Genomic DNA, 15,983 nt, shown 5'->3' with positions numbered 1-15,983 from the left:
CGGATATTGCCATGTAAACAAACTAACCTTTAACTACTAAAGAACAGCAACCTTTACTAGACGTACTTTTCTACGCCGTAGCCTACAGTTGATGAAACGACAGGTCAACTTGAAAGAAGTAGATAGTTTCGTTTTTTATATTTAAGACGTGAAGCTTAATGGTATGTAAATTCTATTTAAATATAAGTTACGCTAAGATATCATTTGAATGTTAAATTATACTATCCAAATATCAAACAGGAAGTTTAAAAATGATAATGGTGATAGTGATATTGGGCTGGGTCTTTTACTTAGTAGAGTAGAGTACCAAGTGCAACACAGTGTTTACTATTTATATGTACATAGACTAGGCTACAGAAACGGAGATAAATTTCACTGTAAAAGTGGAATTATAGTAAGTTACATGGAATATGGAAAGTTCGATCAAGATAATATTTACAAATAGTGAGAGAGGCGTGGTACCTCAGTCACTATTTTCTCTGCATTGCAGCTTTTCATTGGCTTAGACTTAGATTTTATTCTAGTCGACTTTTGTTTCCTTCTTGTTGAAAATCCTTTTTTTAATATATATATATATAATACCAAAGCCGTCATTTATGATGAAGGAAAAGGTTATTATATTTTATTTCAAAATTTAATTTTGTATGGAGTGTGATCCTGGGGACAAGTTTGTTTCACACACGTTGATAGATGCATTATGAGGCCAAGTTCTTAACTCCCAAGTTGAAGTCTCTTCTTATAAATTTCGATTTAAGAAAAAATCACAAATTTCTTCAAAAATATTAATAATTACAGTGAAATAACACAAGTACTGTCTAAGCAAGAGCAATCTATCTCTCTGCCATCACTTAAAAGTTGTACCCTGACACAAGCTAAGGACCATGCCAAGAGGGGCTTAAAATGTCCACCAATATCAATTAAATAGATTGCAGCTGAAACAATAGAGAAATGATGTGCAATTTAAAAAATCACCTCTTCACCTCTCACATCAAGATCAATCCATCTGCCAACCTCCAAACAGAAATACCAGGAAAACTTCTCAAAGAATGTTCAGCTGAATTCACCCCAATTCTTACATAAATCTTTGAAGAATCACTAGCACAGGGACAAGTAGTACCAGAACTCCAATATTTAAGAAAGGACACAAAAGTAAACCATCTAACTATAGGCCTTATTCACTAACGTGCATCTGCATCAAGATACTCGAACACATTATGCACAGCAACATCAGACACCACCTAGAGGGTAACAATGTGCTATCAGATTACCAACATGGCTTCTGTAGCAGATCATAGCGGGGATCAAGTCGATTGTATGCTGCTTGATTTTTCTAAGGCTTTTGACAAAGTCCCATATCAAATACTGCTCACAAAATGTGAAGTCTACAGTCTCCGGGGAAACAACTTAAAATGGATATCATCATTCTTGCAAGGACGTACTTAAGGTGTTGGTGGAAGGGGAAATGTTTGGTATTTCGGAGGTCACGGGACCATTGCTCGTTTTACTTTACATTGACTTACCAGAAGCAGTCTCATCAAGAGCTCTACTTTTTGCAGATGATTGCCTACTATATGGAAAAATAAAGTCCAATGAAGACAGTATGCTACTACAACAAGACCATGACAATCTTCAAATATGGGCAGACATATGGCAAATGAGCTTTAACCCAGACAAATGTTAAGTGCTGCAAGTAACAAACAAAAAGAAGCTACTTCACACCAAGTATATGATGCATGATACTGAACTTTCTTCTGTAAAAATTGCAAAATTCCTTGGTCTAAACATCAACACTGACCTATCTTGGAATGACCCAAGAGACACAATCACGAATAAAGCAAATTCCATAACTGCTCTTCTGAACAGAAACATAAGAAACAGCTCCAGTTACATCAAGGTCAAAATGTTATACAACGCTAATAAGACCAGTCGTTGAATACACAAGCACTGTCTGGAACCCTACCATGAAAAGAAATAATGATAAATTTCAGATGGTACAAAGAAGAGCAGCACGTTTTGCATTAGGCAATTTCAAAACCACTGACAGCGTGTCACAGATGGTTCGAACATTACAGTGGACAACTTTGGAACAACGAAGGAAGCAATCCAAACTGACAATGCTCTATCACGTATTCCACAACCTTGTAGCAATACCACCAAACAATCTTAGTCCAGCAACAACAAGATCAAGTCAAGGGGACACGATCTGAGTCTGAGATTCACAGTGCCTCACTCCCGAATACAAAGCCATGAACAGTCCTTCTTCCACTCTTCTATACACTTGTGGAATAACCTACCACCTATCATTGTAATTTCTGTCACCGAGGAACAGTTTAGAGACAGGCTAATTCACTACTATAGCACTCAAATACATCCTGAAGTGTAAGACGCCTATTTAAGTTGTTCTCTTCGATCTTAGGGGAAAGACAATTCCACGTCATGAGCAAAGTAAGGAAATTGAAGAATGGGGTCCCTCAGGGGTCGGTACTTGCGCCAATGTTGTTCAACGTTTACATTAGCGATATGCCGAACACTTCCTCCCTGAGGCTGGGATACGCGGACGGCTGAGCACTCGTTACTCAAAGTAAAGAGTGGACCCGTCTTGAGAGGGTCTCAGCGAGGATGTCACCAGACTCAAATCCTACTTTGACAAGTGGTACCTGAAGATGAACACTTCAAAAACCGTGGCCACTGCATTCCACCTATGCAGTGGTGGCACACCCGCAAACTGAACGACCTCGTCGGGGACCAGCTACTCCCATATGAGCCGCATCCAAAGTACCTAGGGGTAACGCTGGACTGCAGCCTTACCTATCGGGTGCATCTCGAAGTAGTTGCCCTGAAGATAGAGATACGCAACTGTCTTCTGAGGAAGCTGGCAGGATCGACCTGGGGCGCTAGCCAAGTGCTCCTGAGAACATCCGCTCCAGTGTGGGGTAGAAGTAGAAACGTTGAGAAGGTAGATGTGAAACTTCGCAAGTCGATGCACATAGTGTCAGGAACGATAATGGCAGCGATCCAGCCCCCCCCCCTGGAGAGAGACGATTACGGGAAACTGGCTGAGAAAGATCAGAGAGAGAGGGGATGGGGATACCCCTCTCCAGCGCATAATGGATGGTGCCCCTGTTTCGAGCTGAATTAAGTCCCGGCAACCTTTGTGCGCATATTTCCTGGCTACGGACAGAGATGCATATACGAGATGGAAGTCTGTTTGGACGAATTCAATCCCTCGTGGGGGTGGGGACATACACTCCTCTAAGCTTGGTGAGAAGATGCCAGGCTTCGATATCAGTAAGAGGAGACACTGGGTAGCTGCGAGTCGACTTCGGTCGAGGAGCTGCCTAACGGCAAGTGCGCTTCATCAGTGGGGACTTTCCAACTGTCCAACATGTACCCGCTGTGGGCAAGAACCTGAGACGGCAGAGCATCTGGTCGAACGGTGTGTTGTGACGATGCTACCGGGCGGGTTTGCAACTGTGCACGAATGCGGACCGGACTTTGCTGATTGGGTTGATCGTCATAACATAGTAGTGTGATAACCATAAGAGGCTGCTGCCTATTTGCTACAATATACCAAAGATGGTTTGCAAATTTAGAGAAGATAAAAAGGGCACAGGCAAAAGCATGTGGTCTCATAACAAATCAAAGACACTGAGCCACATGCAAACTAAATTGATAGAGAATAAGGTTTAAGGGAATGAAGAGATAGCGTAGCAAGCAAGGTTATGGACTAGTTTAGAAACAACAGCCAATTTTCCCCTGCCCTCTGGGAAATTCTACCCAAATCCCTATAATAATGGCTTGTGAGTGGATGTTTATTTTTCAAAAAAACATATTTCAGAGGAAAGTGTGATTGGTAACAGTTCTAATTTTTTATTCTCATTCAAAAACAAACATGTTTTAATGTGAGTGTAAAATTTATTCCGAAGGTCAGTTTGCAAAATTTAGTCTTTTAGGCAATTTATTTAATCTAGGAGGTTGGGTTAGCTTCAGAACTGAATACTCAACTGAAAATCTATGGTACTATATGTATTAATACTAGTTTATTTTGTTGCTGACTACTCTAAAGTATTTTAGAAACATGAAATTACTACTTTGGTTTGTATTTTTCCAGTTAGAATGAAAATAAATGATTTAAAAAATCAAAACATAGATTATGAGCAAATATGCTATTTTGCCCTTTTCTTGGCCATACTATGACTTGAATTTGACATATTTAAATGATTTTATAAAACTTATAACATGCACAAGATAATCCTGAAAACAATATAAATAACATCATTTAAGCTCAACTACTAAAAAGATTTCCAATTTTGCTTGATTTCCGCATTTTAGGGGGTAAGGGTAGCTTGAGAGACCCTTACGCATAAAAATTGCAACCAAATATGTCAAATTTAGCTTGGTCCAATTTCTTTCCCGTAACCCTATTTTTTAGCTTAAATCTACTGGACTATTCCAGGAGATAGATGGTGTTATGTGTCTCTCAAAGGGTCCTGATAGCTCTGTTGGTAGAGCACTTGCCTCACACACAAAGGGGCTGAGATCAATCCCGGGTGTAGTTGAGATTATTTTCTGACCTTCCCTGTCCACCTAGCAGTGATTAGGTAGCTGGTTATGATAGATCTGGTGGAAAGTACTTTGCGATAGACCAGCATTCTATCTTTATCTAATAGGTAGGTAGCAATTGCTATTGTCTCTCTATAAACCAGGATAAACTCTGGCTCCATGAGCTTTATGTCTCTGCTGAATGACTACTTTATGTGTCTCTGCTTTTACTATGGAAAAACTTTTCTGCATTTTGACAATGCTTACGTGAAAGACTTAGTTCACACCAATGGCAGATCAGTCAACTCCCAGTTTTATAAAAAAGTTCCTGATTTGTACTCTATCCCAGTTTCCTTAATTCCCATCCTTTTTCCTTAATTTTTGATAGTATTTAACCTTTCCAGAAAATTAGCCACCATTATCATCACTGCCACCATCCCCTCATCTACTACCATCATCATATCTTCATGTAAATCTATATGTCAAGGATTTTTTTGTTTCTGAAAAGTTGGCAAGTATTTAACATTATGTCAGCACAAATGTCTAAGACCTTACATTACATTTACGAAAAAGCAAACATATTTTGACCTTGTTATGTCTTAGTAAATTCTGTGTGCACAAATTCAGACCAGAATCAATTACATCCATTTTCAGTCATGTTATCATTAATCATCATCATCATCAACCCAGAAATAAGTAGTCTTGGTTGCCTTAGATGATGACAAGCAGACAGGCTGAATAATTGAAACAGTTCATAAATGATATTTTTTTGTTCTTTACTTTTCTTTTAGGTGACAGAAGAATAGAAGGATGTCCAAAAATCGGGGATTTTGGAACAGATTTATTTCACCTTTTCGGCGAGCTTCAAGTAGAAGTAGAAGTTCTTCGGACGTGCTCCCGAATGCTGAAATTGATACATTACTGTATCCTGATAATTTTCAGTTAAATGAAAGACATAGTCCTGGATATAAAAATTTCAAATTCAAAGTGCCGGTGTCACAGTCTGAAGGCCTTTTGTATGTTCCAAAATGTCTGGGAGATATTAATGCATCATCAATTTTGTTTGGTGAAAATAGACCAGAGCGTTTTTCCCGTGATTGTTGGCTGGAAAGCCATCTCAACAGATTTGGAAGGTTTTGTGACATTTCTGTTGACAATGACACTTTTGATTTAGAAGATACGTTTTCCATACATAGTGAAACAGATTCAGACTTTGTGTACAGGCCAAATGATCAAAACAGAATTGCCTCTTTATCCAGTGAAAATATTAGATTCAGATACTATCGTGATTATTGCAATGACATTGATGGTATCGACGCATATCAACTTAATTTCAATGATTCAAATCATGATTCTGATCTAGATTATCAGATTGATAGTGATGGAGTTGCCAATGACATTTGTGATAATTTTACTTTTACTAGAGACACAAGATATTTCGTTCCTGACTCAAGCTTTTTCATGGATCCAGATGAGAGTGGCTCAACCCTTGATACAAATAGAAATGAAGATTATTGCAATGATGATGATGATGATGATGATGATGCAACATTGAGAGGGAGCACAGGAAGTTTAGAGTCAACTGTCTCTGAAGTTCTCGGAATGTTGGATGATGTTATAACGTGCCATTCCGGTGAAATGCCACCTCAGCCTCCTCCTTACTCAGCTGTATGCAATAGCATTGATACTCCAGGAACGTTGCCTCCATCCACTGTGCCTTTAGAACCTCCACCCTCTTACTCTGATATCTTTGGTCCTGCAACTAACTATCAAATGGATGGATGGTGAATATATGGAAGCTAAAAAGACAAAATGCCAATTTTGTACATGTATGATTTAAATGTGATAATTTGTTATTTGCGGGGAACAAGAGAGATTATCTAGTGCATATATGTGTTGGAGAGAGAAGAGAGAGAGGAAGAGGGGGGGGGGGGGGGGGAGACATTGATACTACTTCTGTCTTTCATATATCTTTCTACAATATATATATTTTCAATATATTTTATCATGTTAGTTTTGTTTTTGTGTTTTCCTCAGAAAACCATCGTTGACTATTGTCTTTCACCGAAGTCTATGCCTGTTGTTTCTCCAATATATTTCTAACCACTTTCTTAATCTGATTCCATGCAGGGTGAAGATGTATTACGTTTAAAGTCAATATATCTTAATTATGAAATTGAGTATTTTCGTTTTTCATTTTAAAATCAAATTGATCTCCACATTAAAACCCTATTAATTTCCCAGTTTCTGAAAAAAAGACCTATTTTTTTTTTTTCAATACTCACCATCTGGATCATCCCAACATAATACAATATAGCAATTAATATGCTAAGCCATAAGTCACATTATAAAAACCCTAAAACTATTGGAAGATCAATAAAAATGAAGGGCATAGAGCACTGCCATTAGACAGCAGATAATAAAGATATCTCAGTATCTCTGAAAAAAAACCAAACACGTAGAATATCTCCCACTGCCTGTCTCTGTGTGTGAGAGGGACTAGAAACAAATGCGTAAGTGCTGTGCTATTGGCCATTCCATAAAAATGCTGTACCACTTTCAGTGACTATCATGTGCTTCTACTCACACAACTACTTCGCAGCCAGATGGAAGGTGTTCTTCCAGGTGGACCATGGATCATAGATGAAAATTTTTATTCTTTGTTGTCTTTTGGCACTTCTCTATTTACTTCATCTATCATCATCTTTCATATAATACAAGAAGTGCCTGCCCCACCCTTTTTTTCCTCTGAATTATTATTATTGTATTGCACTTTATTTTTGCTATAAATATTTATATTTATAAAGCCATTTATTTTTCTTAAAATTCCAATGTTGTTTGTGACCAAAGCATGAATCACTTTATTGTATGATGTACTTAATTGTTATATTTTACGCACATTGAAAGATGAACATTGAATTATTTTCTTTATTTTTATGACCGTTTATAATATATTTTACAAATATAATGTTTATATCTCTCTTATAATTTTTTTCAGACAATATAATGTATTCTATATTTATTCTTATGAGCTTATTCAATGAGTGGTTTCATCATCCTTTTTCTCCCTCCTCACTTCTCAAAAATTGTTAACTTCCATATAATACACCACTCATATTTCTGTTATAGTAAACTCTGCAATATATTCAATCTATAATTAATGCCTGTCATGATCAACCTGTTCCATTCCATCTATATGACATTTACCGAAAACAAAACTAAAAAATCTGTAGATATAAACAAAAGCAGACGAGGAAAATGAAATTGATATGACACAGATTATAATTAGATGGGGTCTTTTAACCTTCCAAGGTGGGCGAAGAGGTCACTATTGCTATCTCATCTATCCCTCTTTTTCTGTTTCACTTTCTACGTTGCTTACGTCTTTGTTCTGATTTGGCATTGCTCTTTTTATTTCCTGGTCCTGACAGGGATTCTAAGCTGAGAGGGAGGTAATTGAATGTGTGGTTCCTTGTTGTATTTTTTTTTTATTTTTTTTTTTTTGGAGAGATTTAACTTTATTCCTTGAAAATCATCTCTCTGTTATTTACTTATTTTCATTTTTAGTTTAGAATATATACTTTGTAATTATTTGAGTGTATTTTTCATTGCAGGGTCCTTTACTTTTTCTGGGAATGAACTTATTAGGTAACGTCAAAATAGACTCAATGATACTTTTCTCATGGAATCTTATTTTTTCTTTAGTGCTTTAACTTCAGACCTAGACATTATCTTAATTTTTACTGGCACTGAAATGACCTAAAAGTGTCGCAAGCACCAAAACCCCTAAAAACAAACAGATTGTAGCATTGACAAAGGTACAATCATTTTGGACAGAGAATCAATAAATACACGATTGATTCACACTCTAGAAATTGACTCAACTTGTAAATCATCTCTCTGTTATGTGCTTTTATATTTTTTGTTTTGAATATAATATGATGGTTTATAAACATTTTAGTGAATTCCTCTTAGTGGGATTCTGTGCTTATGTCTGGATGAGACTTGTAGGTGATATCAAACTAAGTACACTGATAGTATGCTCTTGGAATCTACATCTGTTCCCTATTTAAAGTATTCCCCTTTGTCCTACCTTTTCTTATGTCCTTTCAATTGTAAATCTATAATTTTTTTTACTATTCCAATTTCTTCCTTTTTACTGGCACTGAAATGACCTAAATGTGTCCCACTTTCGACAGCGGGTGGTTGGATGGGAGCATCACCCTTGAATCATATACCTATGATGTTCGCATGGGTGTACGATCCGATAGTGATGTCGTTTCTTCTTCTCTTTACTAGCCTATCCTGCTTCTTTGGTTTGTGATTGTATTTTTGACAGGGGATATTTTTTTTCCTGTAAATCCTCTGCCTGTTTGTTCTTGGTTATTTATAATTTAGCTTATGATATCTTTAGGTTATGATTTTGATTGACATTTGTACTATTTTTGTTAGATTGCTTGTTTTTTTGTTTCAGCGGTCTCTCATATAACCTCAATTGTGTTGGAAGAGACCTAAAGCAACAAACAAACAAAACCACTTGCGACAAATAAAAAACATAAACCAACAGTGAAGATTGATTTAAAATGCTAAATTGAAAAATAACATTTGATTAATTATTTTTGATGTGTTTTTATTAATTACAATGTAATACGTAATTGAGGTAGTGCATCATGAGTGATGAGAGAATAGAGTTGCCGAGAAACAATGAGATACTCAGAAAAGTAAACCCCTCCAATGCATATTTTTGAATAGGGTATCGCTTATTGTTTTCCAGTCTAACTCCTATTTAAGTTGACACTGTACCAATTTTTTTCTTTATTGGTAATAGATGCAGAATATCTGTTCATTACGATTTAGGATTATCTCTATATGAAACCTAAATCACGTCCTGCCATCACCTCATTCGACTTCATATTCAGCATGATGTTTGAATGTCTTTTTTATTTAACTCACACAGCATTATCCAAACATGTTTTCGTTTTGTTTTCCTTTGTGTAAATATTTTGCCATATATTAAATTATATCCTACCAAAAATATATAAATGATATACTCCTCTAAAGAAATTTATGTATTTTCTACCTTGTGAATTATTACCTCTTTAATTTTACATTAAATTGATTCTTTGTTTATTATTTTTTTTAAAGATTTAGATACTCCATTCTTTGAAAATGATAGAAATGATGGACACAGTCACAGACCTACCTACTACTACGAAAAATTCGTAAAATTACGGAATTTTAAAATCCAATTTCAGAACTTCATGAGCAACTCTAAGTCATTAAAACTTATTGAAAATGAAGGCTGATGCATACCTGCCTATTATTACGGACCGTCCGTAATTGTTACGGAAGTGTAAGGACAATTACGACCTTACGGAAATAGAAGAAATATTACTGATACAAATGGTCGCAACGTTAAATTAAAAAAATAATAATTTTTTTTCATTATTTACCGCATGCTACAATAAAAAACCTCAATGCCTCGAATTTGTAGCAGATGTAGTTTTTACTTATTCACTGGACTTGATTTCTTATGAATATTTTGCCATGATGTGGGAAATGGACTTTGATTGAGGCTTGACCCGCATAAGTAGTAGGCCCATATAACATGGTAAGTTTATTCTACATATATAAAAGGGTGTATCTATCATTATTTTTGTTTGCTTTAGTATTTCTGAAATTTGACCATTAATTACTGATGGATTATGTATTTCTTACTGAATTTGAAATTTTCAAGTAGGCAGAAAGTACATAATTGTAAGGCTTTTGAAGTGTTATTTCATTTTGAGGGTAATTTTTTTATCTATAAAGTTAACTATAGATATTTCTATTTTTATCTCCTAAAAACTACGAATTTTTACATTTTTAAGTAGGCAGGTCTACAGTCATCAAAACTTGTACACAAGTCATGTATCAAGATATAATCTTATTGATGTATATTTTTTAATGTATTACATGGATGGTACGAAGCAATTATATAGTAATCTTTAAGGATTCTCTCATTAGCAAACTTTTTACCACCCAAACTATTGGGTTTGGGTGGGGTTCTTGACTTCCCGTATTGGACAGGGAGGTCACTTACTGTCTTTTATACCCCAATATCTGATTTCCAACTTGCCTTTTGTCTTTGTCTTGGAATGAGATCCTGGGTGGGGTTCCTACCTCCCATAGTGGGCAGGGAGGTACTTATTGTGTCTTCTATCCCCCTATATCTGTTTTCCAACTTGCATTCTGTCTTTGTCCTGGAATGAGATTGCTTGGTTTTGTCCTGGCCCTGGCTGGGAGGGAAACAGTCGAATGCATAGTTATTTTTTTGGGAGATGATTTTTTTTTCCTTGTAAATCATCTCTCTGTTATGTATTATTATATTTGTTCTAATTTATAATGTAAGCATTTGAGTGTATTCCTCTTAGTGGGGGCCGTGCTTGTGTCCGGATGAGACTTATTGGTGATCTCAAACTAAGAACATTGATGGTATGCTCTTGGAATCTACATCTGATCCCTATTTGTTCCCAGTTCCCCTTTGTCTTACTTTTTCTTGGATGCTTTAATTGTAATTCTAGAACTTTTTACTGTCCCATTTTCTTCCTTTTTACTGGCGCTGATATAACCTAAAATGTGTTGCAAGCGCCGTAAAACCCTTAAAAACAAACAAAAACATTGGAATGAGATTACTCGGTTTTGTCATTTCCCTTGTCTGAGTCACTGGCTGGGAGGGAAGCAGTCAAATGTATAGTTGAAGTTTTGGGAGATGATATTTTTTTTTTCATTGTAAATCATCTCTCTGTTATGTATTGTATTTTTATTGTTTTAAATATTGAATGATTTGTTAACATTTTAGTGTGTTCTTCTTAGTAGGGGTCTGTGTTTGTGTCTAAATAAGACGTGAGTATTCTCAAGCTAAGTGCGCTGATCTGGGTGGTGGTCCTTACCTCCATAGTGGGCAGAGAGGCACTTACTGTGTCTTCTATCCCCCTATATATGTTTTCCAACATGCTTTCTGTCTTTGTCTTGGGATGAGATTAGTTGGTTTTGTCCAGGCCCCGGGCCGGATACCCTAGCTGGGAGGGAAACAGTCAAATGTATAGTTATTGGGATATGATATTTTTTGTCTTGCAAATCAGCTCTCTGTTATGCACTGAATTGTTTTGTTTACATATTATATATGATTTGTAAACATTTGAGTGTATCCCTCTTAGTTGGGACCCGTGCTTGTGTCTGGATGAAACCTTTAGGTGATCTCAAACTAAGTACTTTGAAGGTGTGCTCTTTGAATCTACATCTGTTTCCCATTTCAGAATTTTGTCTACTGCTATGATATTGCGTACATATTTTAATATGAAATTTTATATAAGATATGCAGATGTGAGAATATTTATAGAAACATTGAATTGAATAAAAAGGAGCACGATCCTTTGACATTGTATAATTCTCTTTGAATTTTGACATCTAATATTCAAGGAAAGATGAGTAATTTGTCAAAGGATCTTCAAAATTTTATACAAAAACAATCCAACTCGATCAATCCATCCTTGAAGTGGCTGGTTTTTGGGTCAAGTGGATATCGTGCATTATTGAAAGCTTTTGACAAAGTTACTTCTGGGTGGGGTCTTTTGAATCTCCCATGGCGGGAAGGAGGTCACTTGCTTTATTTTCTATGCCTCTATATTTGTTTTCTGAGTTGCTCTCTGGCTTTGTATTGGAATGGGATTGTTCTGACTCTTGCAGAGTTCTTGGCAGAGAGGGAGATAGTCAAATGTATAGTGTTTGTTTTCGGAGGTGATAATTTTTAGGTTGTAAATCAGTTCTCTGGTATGTGCTGTAATATTTGTTGGATTGAATATATTATGATATGTAAACATTTGAGTGTGTTCCTCTTGTGAGATCCTTTGCTGGTTTCTGGATGAGATTTTTAGGTGATCTCAAACTAAGTACACTGATGGCGTGCTCTTGGAATCTGTACTTTTCCCCTAGTTTAACCCGTCCCCTTTGTCTTATTTTTTTCTTGGGTGCTTTAATTGTAATCTAGAGCATTTTGACCATCCCATTTTCTTCCTTTTTTCTTGGCACTGATGTGACCTAAATGTGTTGTAAACGCCGTAAACCCCTTATAAACAAAGAAACAAGCAAGGGTTAACTTGAAACATTGATATTGTAAAGTGAAATCAACATGACGTCATCGCTCTTTAAAGTCAACACCTCTTGTTGGTCCCAAGTTTTCTGTTCTTTATTTTAGTGTGTTCCAGTGATAGTGAATAAAATTAATCTTGCTTAAAGTTAAAGTCAATCAATATTTCTGGTCCGGTGGTGCTGGCTTTATCAGAATTCCACTGTACGCTGAAACGATTTTTTTAAAGTAAGTGAGAGACAGTGATGATACGAGATTGGGTAAAATTATGTGATAGTCCACTTGTCCCTTAAAACAACGGTCCAAATGAAAAATGCGATATTTTATATGGCTAAATATTTTTTCTTTATTCTGGGTTAAATATTTTTTTAAAGTCACACAACGGTTATTGAGTTTGTGAATAGCAACAGTTATTTTGATGAAATTAATCATGGAGACATTTTGTTTTTAAGCATTTCTTTGAAGATGCCCATGTCTTCGTTCAAACATTTCTGATCCATGTCTTTGTCATGTGTTGATTTGTTGTAGTTGTTGGTTTGTTTTTTCTTGCTTACCTTTTTTTGAGCAATTTTTATATGAGTTTTTATTTATTTATGTTTTGTTTTGTTTCCTTTTTTGGTTTAACATAATCTACGTATGGTTCACGCTGTTTTATTTATTAGAGATGCAAAGTGATTGATGTATTCCAAAGTAATTCTTTTTTAAAATTATGAAATGATGATGTTGTTGAATTACTATTTTCTTAACTACACATATGACTTGAAAGTGTCAGCACGTTTTGTTTAACTTGAAATGGTAATGATTTTAAAAAATAACAAAACCTTGTTCTCGGAATTCCTGTCATTGAGAAAATTGTGCCATAGTTTGTACTTCTTAATAACATTCCCTCATATCAGTCATTTTATAAGTACCTCACATTTTCTCTTCTACTTCTATGTCACAGTAAAGGTTGTTCACAATTATCTTATTAAATTTTATTTTATTAAGAACTGAATTCATCTCACTCCAGTTATATTTCGGTAGGCTTAGATAAACTTTACCTTCTAATATTAGATCGTCTTTCCTTTTATAGCCTTCCCTCGAATTAATTTCTAATTAGTGAATACTTTTCGTTCTACATTCTGTCACGTAGCCACTTATTATAAAAGCTGATAGGTCTAACATTCGACACTCACTTTCTCTCCACAATCTATGCCGGACGGCCAGTCGCTCTATTCCTATATATATACTGGAAGATTTTTATCTTTTGGGACTTTGTAGATATTATATCTACACCATTAAGACGCCGGAGCTTTTAACTTTGATTGTATAATCTTCAAGGATCAAACCCAAGCCCGCTGTCAAAGGACTACACAATAACTTCTTACCAATTGCCTGGAAGTGGAATTTTACGAGTCCGATCCTGTTATCAGAGATCATCCAAGCCCATCAACTGCCTGGAAACGTAAACTTACGAACCTGACAAATTATCATAAGTTACGTAAAATATTCATATCTCTATTTGTAACTGCCACGATCACTGTTTACCTCTTTTAATTAAATTTCATCATTATTTTTATTTCATTGTAAACAAATCGTTAATTGTTTTTCATTTATAGTAACTAGTAAATTCTGGGGCCTCATTCTACATATATCTTTATGCATAGTCGAGTAGCTCTTTACTCACTTGAGACCATGACATTTTGGAGGGGACACATATAAAGAATTGAATTTATTTAGTTACATATATCTATTTCATCTAACTTTAAAGTTTAAATTGTAAAACTCTTAATTGCCCCACTTGATCATATTTTAATTGAACTCCCTATTTACAGGATTAATTTTTTTTTCTTTTTCATTTCTTCATTTAAATGGAATAGCAATTTATCCATTCATTCTTTCATTCAAATTGAATAGCATTTTATTGATTCATTCCTTCATCCATTTATTCATTTATAAATCATTCATTCATTCATTGTTCATTCATTTATTTATTCATTCATTCATTCATTCATTCATCATTCATTCGTTTATTCACTCATTTATCCAATCATTCATACATTTATTCCTCCCTTCATTCTTTCATTCATACATTATCCATTCATTCATTCATTTATTCACTCAGTTTTTCATTCATTCATTCATTCCTTGTCCACTTTGTTATTATATCACTCATTTCATTTTGTTGTTTGCCTCATTCATGAATTGTTTTCAATATGTTTACATTCCATAACGATTCATTCACCTATCATCCAATCACTCAGTGTTGTGAACACATTTTGTAACTATTGTAAATCTTACGATATTTTATTGTTTTGTATTTCAGACATCACTGTTAAACACTCTTCAATGCCTAATTACAATTGTTGAACAACCATTGAACAAGAGAGAGGTCCCAGCCACGAACTGAGTTGGTAAATATATCCTTCATTATTCTCTTTTACATGAGTTGGGCATCACATAGTAACTATAGACATCGTGATTTGTTTTGCATAGTGATTTGTTTTAAATGCATTTTTGGCATATTACTGTTACCGAAAACCACTTATATATTATGTTCTGAAAAGTGAGTCTTTAAAAACTAAATAATAATAAAAGGAGTCTACTTGCCGTCGTGTTATATTTAGTGATAGATAACTTGGGATTATTTTGGCATCCTATTATTGTTATCACACTCTAGTATATTAGCGTCATTGCGAATAATTGTACACAAACTAACGACGAGTCACACACATTGGTGATACATTTTTCGTAGTAACATAGTTTAGAGTACACGCGATTGACACATTGTTATTGACACAAATCATAATAACTCCGCATTGTATTGACACATTGCTTTATAAGATATAACGATAAAGGCATCAAATTCAACATACATAATAAGTTGAAATAAGAGAGAGAGATTTCTAAAAATAGAACAGTTCATTCCAGTAAGTGTAAATAAATAAAACAGTCAGTAACAGTATCCTGTCAATATAATATATATAAAACATCGTAACTAATTTATTGCAAAAATGGAAGCATATAAAAGAAACTTAAGTCTCGCAAAGGACTTAGAAATACCCCAGGAAAGGATATTTTCATGGTGCGAAGAGAAAATAAAAGAAGAAAAAGAAGAACGGAGTGACTATTCGTCAGTACTGACCCCCAGACGCTAGCATCTGGGGGTCAGTACTGACGAACAGGCACCAGCGTCTGGGGGTCAGCACTGACTAATAGGTACTGGTATCTATTGGTCAGTTCTGGCGCCTGTACTGACGGTGCCAAAATTATGGAAAAATGCCATTTTTTGAAATAACTTCTTCTACGACAAATAAATCCACATTTCCTGTCC

The 15,983-nt window shown here is 35.3% G+C and overlaps 1 protein-coding gene and 1 long non-coding RNA gene across 2 annotated transcripts in view; both read left to right on the top strand.

Annotated features, from left to right (window-relative positions):
- The first annotated feature begins 5 nt into the window (after positions 1–5).
- Positions 6–13,389, top strand: LOC144976984 (uncharacterized). The gene is made up of 2 exons (XM_078921639.1): positions 6–161; positions 5,334–13,389. Exon 2 carries the CDS (start codon positions 5,353–5,355, stop codon positions 6,328–6,330), a length of 978 nt encoding a protein of 325 aa, XP_078777765.1. The 5' UTR covers positions 6–161; positions 5,334–5,352; the 3' UTR covers positions 6,331–13,389.
- Positions 13,390–15,000: 1,611 nt separating this feature from the next.
- The window catches only part of LOC144976983 (uncharacterized), a 10,536-nt gene continuing 9,553 nt past the window's right edge, over positions 15,001–15,983 (top strand). Inside the window, exon 1 of the long non-coding RNA XR_013646213.1 lies at positions 15,001–15,063. This is a non-coding gene — a long non-coding RNA (uncharacterized LOC144976983). The remainder of the gene's footprint in view (positions 15,064–15,983) is intronic.

Source organism: Berghia stephanieae, chromosome 7 (genome assembly GCF_034508935.2).
Source record: "Berghia stephanieae isolate SIO BIC M18660-M18661 chromosome 7, UCSD_Bste_1.3, whole genome shotgun sequence".
In the NCBI taxonomy this organism is placed as follows: Eukaryota; Metazoa; Mollusca; class Gastropoda; order Nudibranchia; family Aeolidiidae; genus Berghia; species Berghia stephanieae.
Note: the sequence above shows the minus strand (reverse complement) of the source record. Positions and strands in the feature narration are given on the sequence as shown.